The 18,038-nt window shown below is 40.4% G+C and overlaps 1 protein-coding gene across 2 annotated transcripts in view; it reads right to left on the reverse strand.

Moving 5' to 3' along the window:
- Window positions 1–18,038, reverse strand: part of LOC121499988 (tubulin-specific chaperone cofactor E-like protein) — a 157,661-nt gene that overhangs the window by 72,726 nt on the left and 66,897 nt on the right. Inside the window, exon 8 of one of the 2 annotated variants that reach the window (XM_041771328.1) lies at window positions 12,097–16,113. The exons of the other annotated variant lie outside the window; for it this stretch is intronic. Coding sequence (XP_041627262.1) covers window positions 15,795–16,113 — 319 coding nt within the window. The 3' untranslated portion in view covers window positions 12,097–15,794. Of the gene's footprint in view, window positions 1–12,096; window positions 16,114–18,038 lie in introns of those variants that run through there. 2 annotated transcript variants of the gene reach the window in all.

Raw genomic sequence — 18,038 nt, forward strand, 5'->3', positions numbered from 1 at the left:
AGTTGCCATAGATAGGCTCTCCTCTGTTTTTTTCACAGGTATGCATGAAGTATTTAAAGGAACTTTCTCAAACTTTTTTAGTCAGTCAAACTTTTTCAGTCCCTCACTTTTCTCTCTGATACGCCGCTGTGCAGCATGATAGGCCAGGGCACTTTCCCATAAAACAGAAGGAGGTAACCAGTGCAAGGTATGCTCTTTCATCAGGGAAAAACCAAACCGTGTCCTGAAAACCTCCAGTCATGCCCGGTGAGGGTCCTCGGAGAGAGAAGAGGGAGAGACCCCTCCTGATGAAAACTTGCAGTAAGTAAATAATTTAAAAGGCATTGTGAGCAAGGTAAAGACATGTTATCTTTGATGCAGAATGAGGAAAACTGCCTAAGGCATAAACTCAGTAAAAAAAACGTTTAAAAATTACTCCAAATTTTTTTCTGATCAGACATGTACAAAGAACCATAATTCCTGTTTTAAGCAAGTTATCTTAAAATGATCAAGAGTGCTTGGGGAACAAATTTTTTAGTCTACCTTATTGAATATTTTCCCCCAAACCTGTGATAATTTAATAAGTTTTGCACATTAAGCCTACTCTATCACTACTGTCATGAATCCTCCACATAGATTCACTTACAGATGCCGAAGGACTATCTGCATCAAAAGGCACATGTGTATATAATAGAAAATCTAACTTTTGGGGTGCCAATTTAAAATAAAATTAAATGCAAATCCAAGACCTCCTAGAAAAGCATTCTCCTTGCCCAATCTTTAATAAGACTTTTCTCCTATGGTCAACCTAAATGTCTTGAAGCAAAACGGTTGGCCCTGTTTGAAAAACTGCTAGTGGCATAATAATTGCTTTGGTTTTCTTCCTTCATGCACTCAAGGATATTCATATCTTGGCCCTTTTGCCCCTATTAAATGCATCCTTCTTGAGGCAGGACTGGGATGAATGCCATCTGGGCATGCCCAAATACACAAGATGGCTGTGTAAATGAGTCCAACTGACTTTGAGAATCTGGGTGTGAGCTAGTGCCAGGTGCCTAAGGAGAAACTGGCCTGGCTTATCACCGGTTGGGCCGGGAAGCCCATTAGTGAATGTGTGTGTTCTGGGTTTCGGCTCATTGGTCACACACAGATGGGGGAATGACAAAAATCTTTTATGCCATTGTTGGCAGGAGGGCTTCTTTTGTTGAAGGTGCAAAGTGAGCAAAGATTTTTGACAAGATGTAGACCAAAGGTGGTGGTTGAGGGGGGTAAAGCTAGTAACCCAAGACGTGTGTGCTTTGGAAAGATGGCAAAGATCGATGCTGCTTTTCAGGCAGGAGGAAAGGTGCCCCAAGCAAAACCAAAAAATGAAATTCCTTTAAAACAAGTGGAATGATTGTTTTTTTATTTTGTTTTGTCTTCCTAGGTTTCCTGTACCTTTTTGGTGAAAGAGATCCCCAGATTTGAGCTAGTGGGAATTGACATAGAATTGTGGTTGGCCATCACCCTCCAGCTGTTAACTCATTCAGACTCAGCCTCCGTGTAGAAGTCAAGGGCACACTTTCCTTTGGGTGGTACCCAGCCAGTGATTGGGCAAGTGATGGGACAATAGTCTAGCATTTTCCACCCAAAGCAAGCCCTCTCTAATAGGGAGTTTTGCTCTGGAGAGCCTGGCTAAGCTGACAAAAACTACACCAAGTGCTCAATGGAGGCAGCTCTATTATGCCAAGATCATGACCTAATTGGAAAAAGCTTGTATATTTAATGTATCCATATATAATTACATATACAGAATTTATTCTATATATGTACATGTACATATGTGCGTGTGTGTGCAATGGCATTATCTGGGTAGATAACCCCAAAGATTTTGAGTCTCAGATTTCTCAAATTTTCCAAGCCCTTAGACACATCCCGCTCGACTTCATTAAGAGCTAACATTTCTCCCAGCACAAGGAAGACAAGAGAGGATTCACTCCCCTTTAGAAGCTTCTCCCATAGCCTCTCCTAACACATCCCCCTCCAAAGCCGGCAGGAATATGCTAGTGAGAGAAGCCAAAGCATCACTAAGAAACTCAGTGGTGGCTCTTCTCTGTAGGCCAGGGCTGATGGCAGGAAAGGTGATCTTAGAACTTGGCTACCTGACAGCAGTAGAGAAGATGGGACCCTGAAATGATAGAGACCAGGTAGCAGCACTTTACTGGCTGAAGCCAAGAGGGTCATAATCTTTTTAATGACCAAGCAGATCAGAGTGGTAGCCAAGGAGGACTGATCCATAGAGAGTTAAGGAGATGACTAATAGAGCATGACATCCCAGGACAAAGTAGATGAGCAACTGACAAGGGGATTGCTTACTATGTATAATTAAAAAGAGCAAAAATTGTTGATCAAGAGACTGAAGGCAGTTGTCCCCTCACCCCCAAAATTCTTGATGCTTTGGTTGGTTGTGGTTCTGAGTCAGTTTTCAAACCTGGATCCTGTAGACTAAAAAGGTAACCAGGTCCCCAAAGAAAAGAATGCTGCAACACCATGACAAGTAAGTATGGTAATGATTCTCCCATTCCTGCCTCCAAAGACCTATGGCCATGTACTCTACGGACTATAAATAGAGGTAAGGAGAATGCCCACATAGTTTGAGGACTGTTGGACAAGGGGTTTGTGTTAACATTGATACCCAAAGACCCCGGTAGATTGGGAACCCCTAGGACCCAGGAGATAAAGGTGGTTCTGGCCAAGTCCAGCTTAGAGTGAGTCCACAGGGGCTACAGATCCACCTAGATGTTATTTTCCAAGTCCCAATATGTAATTGGGATTGACGTACTTGGCCCATTAGGCCTTTTGTCTTCTGTGTAACAGCTATCATAGCAAAGAAGAAAGTAGATCCCCCCAAATCCAGCTAATGTAGCAGACATATGAGTACTGCATCTGGGGCCAGAAGGGGATGGTAAACATCAGCTCAGTCTTACAGAGGAGGGGTGGTAGAGTTTATAATATTTCCATTTAGCTGGCCAGAATGGATCCTGAAGAATGACTGTGACTACTGTAAGCTCAACCAAGTGGTGGTGTCATTTTATAGTTGCTGTGCTATCATAGTATCTTTGCTAGAGCTGATTAACATGGATTCAGGTACATGGTATGTGGCCATTCATTTGGCAAATCTATGTATTTTTTTCCTATCTGAATCAGGAACAAGAATGAGAAGTAGTTCACATTCAAATAGGACAGATAGCAATATACATTTATAGTTTTGCCCTGGGGCTGTGATATGGACCATTTGCATCCTACAGAACATCATCTTGATTCATTATTGTGATGACATCAGGCTGATTGGGCATGATGAGCAAGAGGAGGCTACAGCCAAGAGGCCTTGGGAAGACACATGTGCTCCAAAAGATGGGAGATAAATTTCTGAAAGATGCGGGCTAGTATCCCAGTAAAATTTTTAGGAATCCATCCAGTAGTCAGGGACATGCTGGGACCTCCCCTCCAAAGTAAAAGACAAATGACTGCAACTTGCAACCTCTTTACAAAGAGATTCTTCCTATTTTGTTGTTTTCTTTGGGTTCTGGAGGCCACAGATTCCATACCTAGGGAGACTGCTCCAGCCTCCATTCCAGGTGATATGGAATTCAGCCAAGTTGGCTGTGGGCTGAGAGCAGAAAGAGCTTTGTAGTAGCTCCAGGCCAAAATGCAAGTAACCTTAGAACTTGGGTCATACGTTCAGTAGACCCTTTTTAGGAGGTGTCAGTGGTAGAAAAAAAGATCAAATAGGAAGTTTATTGCAAACCCTAGTGAGAGAACCACAATGTCAGCACCTGGAGTCTTAGAGCAAGTCATGCCATCTACAGTAAGAATAACATCTCCTGAAAACCAGCTCCTGGAATGCAACTGGGCCCTGTGATGGAACATTTGAACAAGAGACGCAACATTTGAACGGTGGCGCAGTGGTTTAGCACCGCCTGCAGCCCAGGGAGTGATCCTGGAGACCCTGGATCGAGTCCCTGCATGGAGCCTGCTTCTTCCTCTGCCTGTGTCTCTGCCTCTCATTCTCTCTCTGTGTCCCTATGAATAAATAAAATCTTAAAAAAAAAAAAAAAAAGAGAGACCAGTGACTATGTGTCCAGACTTCCCATCATGACCTGGTCCTATTGGACCCACCTAGTCATAAAGCCAGGTGGATCCAGGATGTCAAATAGGAGATGAGGGGCAGGAAGCACAAAGTCCCCCAGTTGGACATCCTGGTCCCCAAGAGGGCACCCTCTCATCAGGGGACACAGAGAGAGTCCCACTTAACTATAAACTATGGCTGTGATGTTGCTTGGGCACCAGGGCTCCGTGTTCAGAGACTAGAAGAAAAGAAGATGAGCTACTATCCTGTTAGGAGTCATTGACCCCAATGATCAGGAGGAGGTGAGGCTGCTGTTACATGGTGGGATTAAGGGATAATCTGTGTGGAGCTCAGGTGACCCATTTTGGTGGCTCTGGGTCCTCCCTTGCCCAACTGTGACTGTGATGGGCCAAGTGCAGCAACCCAAGTTGAAGCAGCATGCGGTTACCAGGGTCTTAGACTACTTAGGATCTAGGGTTTGGGAGAAACCAAGAAACCACTAGGTAAACACTGAGACCAGCAGAGGTGACAGTTAAGGTGATGAGATGGACAGTGGAAGAGGGAGACAATGGGTACAAGTTGTGACCCTGAAATCAACTGCAGTGACAGGAGCTTTGTTCATTCCCCTAACCACCCTTTTCTAAGGTTCTGCTCAGGAAGAGAGGGCCACCAGAGCCCGAGAGGAGCCCGCCCTCATCGTGAAGAATTGGATCTATACATTGCATGGAGCAGTCTGTGGTAGATACCAGGGTGCACCACTCAGATCCACCTTCAAGAAAGGAATGTTTTCTTGCTACAGGGAGTGTGGTTAGCTGACAGCTTCTAGTTGTTGGCTCCTTCAGTATTTACATCACTGTTCAAACTGAAGTTATGTTCTTGTTGTGTTCCCCAACTGGTGATTGAAAAAAAAATTAGTCAAAGGTCCCAGGCAGAGCTCTTCTTTGCTCCAGACCATCTTACTGGGCTGGCAGATGATCAGGTCTACAGCATGGTCTGTGGCCCCTCGTGCCCAATCCTATCCTCCATCACTTTTCTTTCTTTCTTTCTTTCTTTCTTTCTTTCTTTCTTTCTTTCTTTCTTTCTTTCTTTCTTTCTTTCTTTCTTTCTTCTTTCTTTCTTCTTTCTCTTTCCTCCCTCCCACCCTCCCTCCCTTCCTCCCTCCCTCCCTTCCTTCCTTTTCTTTTTTAAATAAGATTTGTTTTTAAACATTTTACCCATTTATTGGTCAGAGAGAAAAAGAGTGTGCACCACAAGCAGGGGGAGAAGCAGGCTCTGCTGAGCAAGGAGCCTGACATGGGACTCAATCCCAGGACCCTGGGATCATGATCTGAGCTGAAGGCAGATGCTCAATCAACTGAGCCACTCAAATGTCCCTCTTCCATCACCTTCACAGGGGTTATTCCTCAATAAGCCTTTTGCACTTCTAACTCTACCTTAGTGTCTGCTTCCCAGAGAACTGAATCTGGGACACTAGTGTCTTAAATAAATTTACAAGCCCTCTACAATGGAATGTTTTGCTTTGTTGTAATCCGCCATGGAGGTTCCAGATATTTCTGTAGTGGAGTTGTTTCTACCACTTAAACAGTGATTCAATGATGTTCGACCTCCTTGACCTAGTTCAATAAGATGATTACATCTAAGGCTATACTTACATTCTCCCTGAAAAATGGTAGTTATCCACAGCAGAATCCTTGAAACAGATGGGGTGATATAGAAGCAGTTATGCTCCTGAAGATTTCTCCTAAACAGTAAAGACATTTAGAATGAAATTATTCTGAAGGGCATCACATCGAGATGTTTGTTTCTCTTTCTGCTGTGGAGTCCTGAGTCTTACACATCTAGATTAGCTTTCATAAAATGAAAGTGTATATAGTCTAAATGTGTATATAGTCTGTTGGATTATTGTTTTTTTCTTAGAAAGATTTTAAATTTAATTGAAATATAGTTAACATATAATATTAAATTAGTTTCAGGTGTACAACATTGTAATTTAACTATTACATACATTATAAAATGCTCACCACGTCGAGAGTATGTCAATATGCTTGACTATATTCCCTAGGTTGTACTTTCAATCTCTGTGACTTGCTTATTTTATAGTTGAATGTGTGTACATCACCTTCGCCTATTTCATCTACTCCTCTCCCCTTTGGCAACCACCAGTTTGTTCTCTATTTATTTTATTTTAGAGATCTTATTTATTTGAGGCAGAGAGACACAGAGAGAGAGAGAGAGAGAGAGAGAGCACAAGCAGGGGAGAGGTGCATAAGGAGAGGGAGAAGCAGACTCCTCATGGAGCAGAAAGCCTGATGTAGGACTCAATCCCAGGACCCTGAGAACATGACCTGAAGGCAGGCGCTTTTTTTTTTTTTTGTAAGATTTTATTTATTTATTTATTTATTCATGAGAGACAGAGAGAGAGAGAGAGACAGAGAGAGGCAGAGACACAGGCAGAGGGAGAAGCAGGCTCCATGCAGGGAGCCCGACATGGGACTTGATCCCAGGTCTCCAGGGGCAGACCCTGGACTGAAGGCGGCGCTAAACCACTGAGCCACCGGGCTGCCCAAGGCAGGTGCTTAACTGAAATCAGTTGAACAATTGAGAAATCAACTGAGTTGATTTTTCTCTGTTGTTGTTGCTCATTTGTTTCTTTAGATTCCATATACAAGTGAAATCATATGTATTTGTCTTACTGTCTTATTTCACTTAGCATAACACCCTCTAAGTCCATCCACGCTGTCATGAATGGCAAGCTTTCCCTTTTTTGTGGTTGAATAATATTCCATGGTGTATAGATACCACATCTTCTTTATCCATTCATCTAGCAATGGGCATTTAATTAGCTCCCATATCTTGGCTATTGTAAATAATGCTGCAATAAACACATATCTTTTCAAATTAGTGTTTTTTTTTCTCTTTGGGTAAATACCCAGAAGTGGAATTACTGGATCCTATGGTACTTTTTAGTTTTCTGAGGAACCTCCATAATTTTTCCACTGGCTGCATCAATTGACGTTCCCATCAACAGTGCACCAGTGCACAAGGGTTCCCTCTTCTTCACATCCTCACCAACACTTATTTCTTGTCTTTTTGATACATGTCATTCAGTAGTTTTGTTTATTTTTTTTAAAGATTTTATTTATTTATTTATTCATGAGAGACACAGAGAGAGAGGCAGAGACATAGACAGAAGGAGAAGCAGGCTCCATGCAGGGAGCCTAATGTGGGACTTGATCCTGGGACTCCAGGATCACACCCTGGGCTGAAGGCAGGCACTCAACTGCTGAGTCACCCAGGTATCCCCAGTAGTTTTGTTTCTTAAAAGCAAGTAAAGGAAAAAACCTGACGTAGAAATTATTTCTAATTTTTTTCATCTATATTAGTATCATGGTAATAATCACTTAACTGCAAGCTGAAAATATCAGGAGTTCAGATTGTAGCACAATTATCTGGAACCTGTATTTTAAAGAATTCATATTATTTGCCTTTAAGTAATATTTCTTTCTGTGCTGGCCTTACTCGTTCTAGACACTGAGCTTGGACTAAGCTAATAAATGTGGCTTAATTATGAGAGAAGTGGCATTGGCTCTTTGAAAACCACATTGAATGTCACTAATGTTTATGAACTAATCAGCGAGATTTTCTAATCTAAGATCTAATAAAAGACATTCATCTCTGAAATTTAAATAAGCACTTAAAGATGTTTCTGAAAGCAACTTTAGTATCTGTATCTAGCCAGGGAGTTTGAGTGGTAAATTCTAAGGAGACCTGTATAACCAAAAAGGTTTATAATTGGCATTATTCTAACATTCTTGCCAGCACATTAGCAATAAAGCTTGAAAGAGGATGGCGGGCAGACACACTATATTCCCTATACACCACATAGTACCAAGTAGTTCTTCTAGAAGAATTTCACTGATCTGTAAGAAGCAGCTCTGATCAAAGCTTCCCATAGACAATAAGCAGAGGGTTTCAGGGCTATTAATCCATCACTTTTCAAGAGCACTCAGCTGAAACAAATGCTCATACATTGTTAAGGATAAATAATACATATACCTTCTCCTGCAGAGGTGAAATCTCACCAATGATTAAAAATTAGATTCCAGAGGAAAGATGGCTCAGAAGATAGACGATATGCGTGGCTCATGAAAATCTGTAATGTGTTGAATTTAAGTGCCTAGCTTTGCATGCCTAATTGGGAAGAACCCTATCTTAGCTGCACAAACCAGGAATCACATATCAAGAACAAGACCAGTAAAGTCTTTAACTTTGCAGGGATGCGACAAATAAAGTCAGGAGAAAATGTTCTTTTGATGTATCTGTCACGCAGAACAATTTGGCAATATCTACCAAAATTACAAACCCTTTGACCTTTTGATCCAGCGATCCCACTTTGAAAAATGTATTCTACAGACTCATTTCAAATATGTAAAAGAACATATGCTGTTTACTGCAGCAAATTGAAAATAGTAAATAAAAGAGAGGGGGATTGGGATGGAGGGAGAGAGAGAAATGGAGGGAGAAGAAAAACTCGAATGTCTATCAGTAAGGTTCAAGCAAAATTATAAATTATGTCTATAAATGGAATATTATATATTGTACTGCAAACCAAGGACAGCGTGATTCCCTATGTACTGCTATAGAGAGATCTCCAAGACATATTTTACATGAAAAAAAGCAAGGTGCATGTTAGCGTATAATATGCTAACTTTGCTGTATAGAAGTGGAACAATATATATTATTTGCTATTATTTGTGTATACTCTGGAAAGACACTTAAGAAACTAATAAAAGATGAAGTACAGGGACTTAGGGTAGGGTTTTGCAATGTATAACATCTTTACGTTGTTTGATTTTTGAACCATGTGAATGTTTTCTATGCAGAAAATAAATGGTTTTTGAAGAGACTTCTTTTTGCAAACAAATTGAAATTCAAGCCAAATGAAATTTTAACACAACCAAAGCAATTCATAACATCCTGTCTCCCCTCTTTAATAGCTGAGTAAAGCTTACATCTGCCCTCAACTATATCAGATATTTCGGTAAACATTTTTTTCCTCTTAAGTCTCTATTTTTTGATGTCTGCCTCTTCTTATTCCCACTTACTTAACACCTTAATTGTATTACTTACAGTGACTACAAAGCATTCAGGGATGGAGAGTCTGTGTGAGACTTGACAAACTGAAATTGCATTGTAATTTTTTGGCAGATCTAGATCTTGCAGACCATAATAGATAGCCTGTCTTCTCTATTTTGTCGGCAATATTTATATTATTCACAGGGTTCTCACTTACATTTTAAGGAGGAACAATGAGCAGTGACAGCCTCATGCCTTCTCATAACGAAACCCTTGCAACAGGTTGCAGTCAGTTATAAAACCGTTTTCCCTCTATAAACACCCATTTTAAATCTACTTAAACACTGTTGCCTCTTTGATAGAAGTCTGAGTCCAAACTGAGTGACCTCTCACCTTTTGACTGTTTTACTGAAACAAAGTTTTAAGACTGTGTAATGTCCTCAGGTTAAAAACCAAATTCTCAGTTTTCTTGCATCATATTATTGGCTCATGTATTTTTGTCAAAAGCACCCATCACAAGTGTCCAAGTGGCACTTCAGAGGAGCAGTGAGGACAACAGGTACATATCAACTATAATCTCACAATCCTGGGAGTGGCATGAGGATAAATTCCAATTTGGATTTAGAGCCATCAGCCACATCGGTGATTTTGTTATAGAGCAAATCAATTTAGCAAATGGATAGAGGAACATCTCGTTTTAATGAAACATAAAGACTGACAATAAACGGGTATGTGTGTGAGCATGTGTGGAGGGTTATGGAGAACTTTAGCAGCAAATATTACATACTAGCTGTTGTAAATGCATGGACTCCACAGCCAAATTCCTTGGGTTTGAATCCTGGCTCTGTTAACCAACTGTGTGACTTTTGGCAAGTTACTTAACCTCTCTGTATCTCAGTCTCTTCACTAGGAAGAAGATTGGGATAGCAAGTGCAAACCTCATAGGGACGTCATGAAGACCAAATGGGTTTAATATAAGGTAGAGCATTTAGAACGGGTCCTGGTTGAAAATAAATGCTCATTATTAGTGTTTAGAAGAAACGTGAGAAACAAACATTGTAAGCTCGGACCCCTGGCAATGAGTCATACAACCAGCACCTCTATCCACTTATGGCTCTCCTTCCCCCTGGGTTATGAGTTTGTTGCTCCCCCTTTAATATGCGTGCCTTCAAATAGAGTGCAAGCAAACTATTCCGGTGCTGAAACTGCCTTGAAGAAAAGTGGTAAGACAAAACATTAAACAGTTATTAGAAATTCTTATTTTAAGAACTGATTTCCTGGGGTGCCTGGTGGCTCAGCCGGTTGGGCATCTGCCTTCAGCTCAGGTCATGATTCCAGGGTCCTGGGATAGAGCCCCACATCAGGTTCCCTGCTCAGCAGGGAGCCTGCTCCCCCTGCTTGTGGTGTCAAATAAATTAAAATAAAATCTTCAAACAAACAAACAAACAAACCTGATTTCTTCAGGTTGATCTGTAGGGATCAATTACTATTTAGGTCAGCATTTCAGTGTTTTGAAATATAGTTGTAAAAATGCCACTGACTCAGCAGAATAATGCTAAACTGTATTAGTAAAAAAACCCAGTTGTGTTGTTCTCTTTAGTTCAGAGTAAGGTGGGAAGCCAGCACAAGAACCTCCCATGTGTAGTATATTCATATATTCATATATACATGCAAATATACATATTTCAATATTTTAATGTTTGTTAAAATAAAGCTCAAGATTTCCAATGTTAGTCTAAAATTTTTGAAGGAATAAAAAATTATTATCTTAAGGAGTTACAGTATGATATGCTATTTTTTTCCATGGATTAACTCCATTCCTAAACCCTGGTGACATTAGAAAGTTAAAAGTAGATGGGGACACCTGGGTGGCTCAAAACGTTAAGCATCTGCCTTCAGCTCAGATCATGATCTCAGGGTCCTGGGATCGGGTCCCGCCTTGTTTGGGTTCCCTGGTTGGCAAAGAGCCCGCTTCTCTCTCTGATGAATAAATTTAAAAATCTTAAAAAAAAAGTTATAAGTAGATGAAACGACCTATATGGGTTTTAAAAGTTATATGACTAAATTTAAGCTCTGAATTTCTAAGTTGAAGATAACTTCCTTCCCAGGGGAGAGTTGGAAAGAAACATGTGACTTCATTTCTTGAAAGGTAACCTTCTTCATTTACATGCATTCTAGTAACCAGTGGGAATCATAGTATCTTCCAGCCCAATGGATACTGGATGTCTTGACATAGGTCTACCTTGCAAATATCCTGAGAGAAGGTCATAATAAATACTAACTAAACAGCATTTGGCGTAGAATTTAAAAGTATACCCTGAAATTTGAGTAAGGGGAAGAAATATTTAAACAGATCATGATACATCCTTCTGGAACACTGAGAGAGAAGTTAATAGATTCGGTCTTCTAATTACAGAAATAAAGTACAGTTCTTGGAACTTCATTCTTGATATAAGGTTAACTCATTACATCTTACCAAGAAATTATTGATAAGTGGGTAGGATTCAAGTGTCCCAAACTCCAATTCTTACAGAAAATTATTTTCAAAAGGCAAAAAAGTGTCACTTGAAAAAAATGTAAATTTTAAGTACATCAAATTGAGGTTTTCATCCTTACTCAAAAAAGAGGATGCCAAGTACCTCAAAGGGAGGTCTTTATCCTTAAGAGGATAAAAAGGGAGTATGAAGAACATGTTAGAAGTATAAAAATTTGCTAACACAAAAGCAATGACATGTTTCCTATGAATCTTTTTGCAGTTTTCATTTCTAACTGGCAAAATTCCAATGAAATTGTGTGAAATGGTCAAATTCTTCTCAGCTTCAGCCAACTCCCCAGAGGACTCAACCACAGCAGTGATGTCAACCTTTGGCTATATAAGAATAAATCACAGATCTTGACCCCAGACCTCCAGAAAAAAAATCAGAACACAAAGAGAAAGTGGACTTGGATTTTTAATTTTTTTTAAAGATTATCTATATATATATATATGTATTAATAAAAAGTGCAAAGAATAGACCTTCATGTTTAAATTATATTCTAAAATAAAATATATATTTCCATTAGCTGTAGGAGACAACTGGCAAGTAAAGAGCCTGAGAGATCCCAGTCCCTCTCCATCACTACAATGGACATATATTAAGGAAGCACCTATGAAAAATAGAGTGTTCACAACACATCTGGTAACACAGATAGCTTCTGGGTGTACTTGAAAGCAGTTTGTTTGCGTTTTCAATCTAACATGAAATGAAGGGAAAAATCAAATTCATAAACAGAAATGACATTGCTTAGAACAATCTATTATTTTGTATTCCTGTTTTGTATGCCCTAGAGCCTAGCATTCGCCATGGAGCAAGTCACGCTCACGCATGCACTAGTAAGAGCCATCACCGGTGTGCCTGGAATGGGGGTCAGTGCTCTGTGGTAGGGACACCGCTGCTCTTAGCAACATAGATGAAAGGTTGGGCGAGAACTGAACTCGCATTTCTCTAAGTGAACAAAATTTAAAACAGATCATCATAACATGTGGCTCTCTTACACGTAGCTCCTGTTTTGGGCTTATTTTCACCAAAAGGTGTAGAATATCCACTGCTTTCTTATGTATTCATGGTCATGGTGGCAATAGGTTGCAGAAACAAGAGAAACTTTTAATAATAACAACAACAAAAGAAGACACAGGACTCTGAACTTTTTTTTTTTTTTCTCCTGTAAAGCAATCTGAGCTATTTCAACAATTCAACTTCAAAAATTGATTTCTGTCGTGGCTTCAGTAGCCACATGCGGGAACGGAGGATCCCTTGGTTTTGAACTGGCTTTCTTCTATTACTCCTTTCCTTTTTTTCTCAACTGAAAGAATTTCTATTTTAGAAAAGATATGTTCTATACACTGTGCCTGCAGCAACATATCCGTAATACTGGCTCTGACAGCATTTTGCCTCATAAATGCCGGTAATAGGCTCTTGCTGCATGTGAATAAAGTCAATATTAAAATATAGAGAAGCTGCTGCTGCCACCGATTAGGCATAACTTTTAGACTCAAAAGGTCCATGGTCTCTTGTCTCCTTCTTTTTGGCCTGTTATAAAAATAATTTGGGTTACAAGTGTCTACACAGCACCAATTTTATTTCAAAAGCAGCATCTTTACCCAGCCGCCCAAATAAATCTACAAGTACGCATGCTCAAATAGCTTTTCTCTTTTACTTCTGTTCTGTAGCTCTAAAAGACCGGTAATTGCATTAGATTTTGTCTCAATCAAAAATTGTTCGGCAATTATTAAAACCATCAATTACAATGCCCTAAAAATACCCACATCCACTGAATTAGATGAGAAGTTCCCCTGACATGCAACTGTATAATAGAGGAATTATGCCTGCAGTTGATGGACACTGTATTCTGTCGAACAGAAGGAACAGGTCTCTAATAGTAAAAAAAGCATTTCATAAAACTTTGTCATATATAAAATATCTTATTGTGACCATTCCACTTATGATTAAAGCACAACGTAAGTGTTTGCTCTGCCTTCTGCTGTGGGACAGTCAGGGGTCAATACAACCTCGAAAAATAAGAGTGCATCTGTTTCCCAGGCTGACAAAAGCGGCGGGCTCAATTACACTGTTTCTCTCTCAAACTCGTCTGCACTCATGCACACATACACAAAGCACCCACGGTTTTTATCTTCATGACACTGTTGCCACGCTTTTTTTTTTCCCACTTCCAAAAATCTGTCAGGAGGATGTGATTGCAAAATAATTATTCTTGTCTATACCCAGACTGGATCACCATTGCTCATTCTTGTGATTTTGAAAGATAAAGTCTGCGACAGAAGGAGAATGGGCTTCATTCATCTTTCTCAAACCCTTTGGTTTCTACCTTTAATGTTACGGTGAATGTTGACTTGACTCAGGAGGCCTGGGTCAAAGGCTTTATAGATACTGAACCTGAAGTGCATTAAGAGAATAAACATCTGCTGTTATGGCATAGGAGAAATTTTAAAAAGTAGCGATAATAATCACAACTCTGCAGATGTGAAGAATTTATGAGTCATCTAAAAATTTCATAAGAAATTAAAGACTTTTGTAGGAGCGGTGGAATCACATAACAAAGGTCAAAAGGCCAAATGTAATCCGATAACGATTACATTCTCTGAAAATACTTCACGTGCACATCGTCTGCCCTTAGTGATGCCGTCTTCCCCGAGTCTCCCATCTGCAAACACAGTGGACCAAGAGAAACGTCTACCAAACAAAGGGGTCACCCTGATTAACAAAGGACTAAAAAGAACAAACGTAAAGATTCCAGGGCAGGTGGGGAACTAGTGCTTTAAATATGTGTCTGCAGAAAGTATGACTTGGAGGCAATTCTGAAGTTTTGACACTTAGACTTTACTCATAGATTAGGCAGCGTTGTTCTTCTGTGAGGGCAGCTAAGTTGAAATGTGAAACAAAAAGAACCGCCCAATTACGACATCACAGAATTCCAGGGAGGAACTGGGAATCAAAACTCTCTTTGATTAAAATTTCCCACTTTTAATGCAAAGTGCAAGAGCCAGGGCTTCAAGTGACGACACAGGCAGGAAAGTCCCGACACTCCTCTCCTGGACGGCCTGACTTTTCTCTCTCTTGACCCCCCTCACACACACCATGGAAAGCCTGTTAGCTAATTCCCAACTCTCCCAGCACGTTTATCCATCTCTACTGGATTCTTCATAAAGTCAGGCCTCTATTCCCAATGGTTTAAGGTGATGAGAGATAGCTAGATATGAGGAAATATCATCAATTAGCAAAAATAAAAAGAACTGTGGAATGTGACACATTTCATTTTATGGAAGTAAGGGTGGGCGTCATGTGTGCGCAACACTGAAATGGACACCATGACTTCCAAAGGGACCAGGCTGCTCTGCCTTGGGCTGCCAGAACAGCAGCGAGGTTTCCTGGAGTTCTAACTCTCCATCCGCTCCTCTTCAAGATCCTAACAGAGTTACAGGTTCTAACTGAACACCTGAGTTCAGAATCAGGTCGAAAAATGCTTAAAACATTAAATTATTTCAAAAGGGAGAAATGAAAAAAACTGCCCACACTGAGAAAGGAGAAGTTACTTATGGACAGAATAAAACTGTTAGGTAAACGTGCCAACACAAGTCAACATGAAAAACTGAACCAAAACAGGAAAGGAGGGAGAGAGGGAGGGGAAATGGAAAAACTGGCCCTTCCCGTAAAGATCCCTGCTCCTGATTGAACTCCTACAAGTTACCCTTCTGAGGGGGGACACACTGTTCATGCTTTCTTCACAAGTAAACCTAAATGGTCACGATAACCAAGCGGTAGACACATCCCAGTGAACACAGTACGAAATCGGTGATTTCTTGGTCATCTTTCATGAGGGAGGGCACGTGGACTGGAGATGTGGCCAATTCTGCTGGCTGAGCTGAAGAACTCTGTGGTAGAAAATGCCAAAAACAGCCCCCTACCCATCCTAGGGGGAAAAATATACAAAACCCCCCGAAACCCAAACAAAACAAAACAAAACAAAACAAAACAAAACAAAAACCACCTTCTCCCTCCTAAAGAAAACCACGTTGGAAACAAATGCCCTGCAAGAAGTCCTTATGTAGGTGTTTTTACAAGGCTGGTAGAGGTTATTTTGTTTTGGATTCCACATAAATTTTATCTCCATCCCTAATGCCAAAAGAATGCAGTGCCCGAGAGCTGTACTTCATTTCCTCTGGGCCAAAGGGTGCTTCATGGTCAAAATAGTAGAGAAGCATGTTGCTTGTGGGTAACTGCACTAGAGTTTTTAATTGTTTCTTTAGTTCTGCAACTGTTTGGTCCAGACGAATGCTCATTTCTTCCACCTGGTCATTAAAGTGGACTTCTACTTTCGCACTGCTCTGGGGTCTGAGGTCCACTTCTGCCAAAGGCTCCAACTTCCCGTATTTTGTAATCAGTTCATGATACCTAGAAGGATAAGAAAACAGTGTCAGCTTAAGCCACTAGCACATGAACTACAAGAAAACTAGATTGCTACAACCCTGTTCTAATATCATCTCCATCTATCCATCTACCTGGTGAACTATTTGTGTAATCTGTGATTTGCTACAGTTGCCCTTCTGAGGCCACAGTAAAACCACATCCTTGTGGATAGGAGAATTTGCCCTAAAGACGGTCACCATGCCTGTTATTCATCATTATAGAAGAATAGACTTGGGGAGGAAAGGACAACCTAGAAAAGTAGACACTACAAGGATTATAGAGAGAAGTAAAATCACAAGAACTTGCTTTCTTGGGTGTCACCATCAAGAAGAGCATATATCTAAGCATGTGTTGCTTGGTAACAGATGAGAAGATGGAAGGAGGCCAGTTTCTGACCACCAGAGAAGACAACTTACAAATGACAACAAAAAATCTAGTTGTATGCGAGCTGTTAATCCAGCCTTTTCACTGATGCTTTGTTTGAATATTCCAGGGTCGTCTCATTGGCTGTCATACAAGGACTTTGTAGAAGAGTCAAGAATACACTCTTGTGTGGTGCCTGGGTGGCTCAGTTGGCTGAGCATCTGACTCTAGATTTTGGCCCAGGTCATGATCGCAGGTCATGGTCTCAGGGCTGTGAGACTGAACTCTGTGTTGGGCTCCATGATTAGTGGGGAGTCTGCTTGAGACTCTCTGTCTCCCTCTGCCCCCTTCCCCTGTGCTCTCCCCTGCCCCCACTCTCTCTAAAATAAATACATAAATGTTAAGAAAAAAACACATTTTTGTGAAAAAGTAGAAAGTGGCAAATGAGGAATAAAGTTCCTTGATTGAGGCAGGAATAAAGAGAAAAGTGAGTTTTAGAGGTGAAACTAGGGCCCACAAGGTGAAATTTCCCCTGCGGTAAATCCTGTCTCCAATGCCAGCCTTGCAGAATCTAGGTCTGATTTTACTGAGGAAGTGGAACAGTTTTCTACAAATCAGAGAAAGAAAAAAACTATGAAGATCTGGTATCAGCTTTACTATACCCAAGACCTACTGATCAGGATCAGAATGCAATGGTCATGTAAGACTATTCCCCCACTCTACTTTTAGCTTTAGCTCAGTTAAATCAATGTTATGAGGTTGGTAGGTATTAAAGACATGGTAAGATGTGTGAAGGTAAGGATGGCGGTAATAATTTTCATCAAAGGGGGTAACAGGATATGGTAAAACAGTACTGGCTTTGGAGTCAGGAGATCTGACTTCAGCGTCTTCACTCCATCTTATAATTAGCTGTGTGACTTTTCAGCTCAATCCCTTTGTACCTCAGTTTCCTTATTAGTAAACCTGGGATTAAAAAGTCTGCCCTTTCTACCTTATAAAACAGTCAAGAGAATTATAGAAAACAATAGATGAATAAGTACTTTGTAAAAACTAAGTTCCGATACAAATAAAGAATATCAGCATTACATTCCTATTCTGAAATTCACATTATTAAAACAGACATATTCCTCTAGAAAATAATTTATTGAAATCTATTTAGAACTTCGTGGAAAAGATGGTGGCATGATGAAACAGACTACGAATCTTCTCCCAGAACTTGTGTCAAGAACCAGGGTAGTTTTTAAAAGGATAAAAATATCACCAGCAATGATTAACATAAGAAGGGAGGGAATAACCTTACTGCGATAGGCTTTTATAAAAGGAACCAGCTGTGTACTATATGGTTCTGCTACGCAAAGATCCTAATCCAACCACCAGCATCCATTATGGGAAAAGAAGCTAAAGAGTACACTCCTGAGTGTACTAACGCCTCCGAGTTTGGGAAAATTGGGCTAATGGTTAAGGAGCAAGCCAGAAGGAAGGCTGAGGAAACACTTGGGAGACTAGAAGCCTCTCTGTCCCACGGCCTGGATGTCAGGATCTCAGCA

This window comes from Vulpes lagopus, chromosome 10, assembly GCF_018345385.1.
Source record: "Vulpes lagopus strain Blue_001 chromosome 10, ASM1834538v1, whole genome shotgun sequence".
Classification (NCBI taxonomy): Eukaryota; Metazoa; Chordata; class Mammalia; order Carnivora; family Canidae; genus Vulpes; species Vulpes lagopus.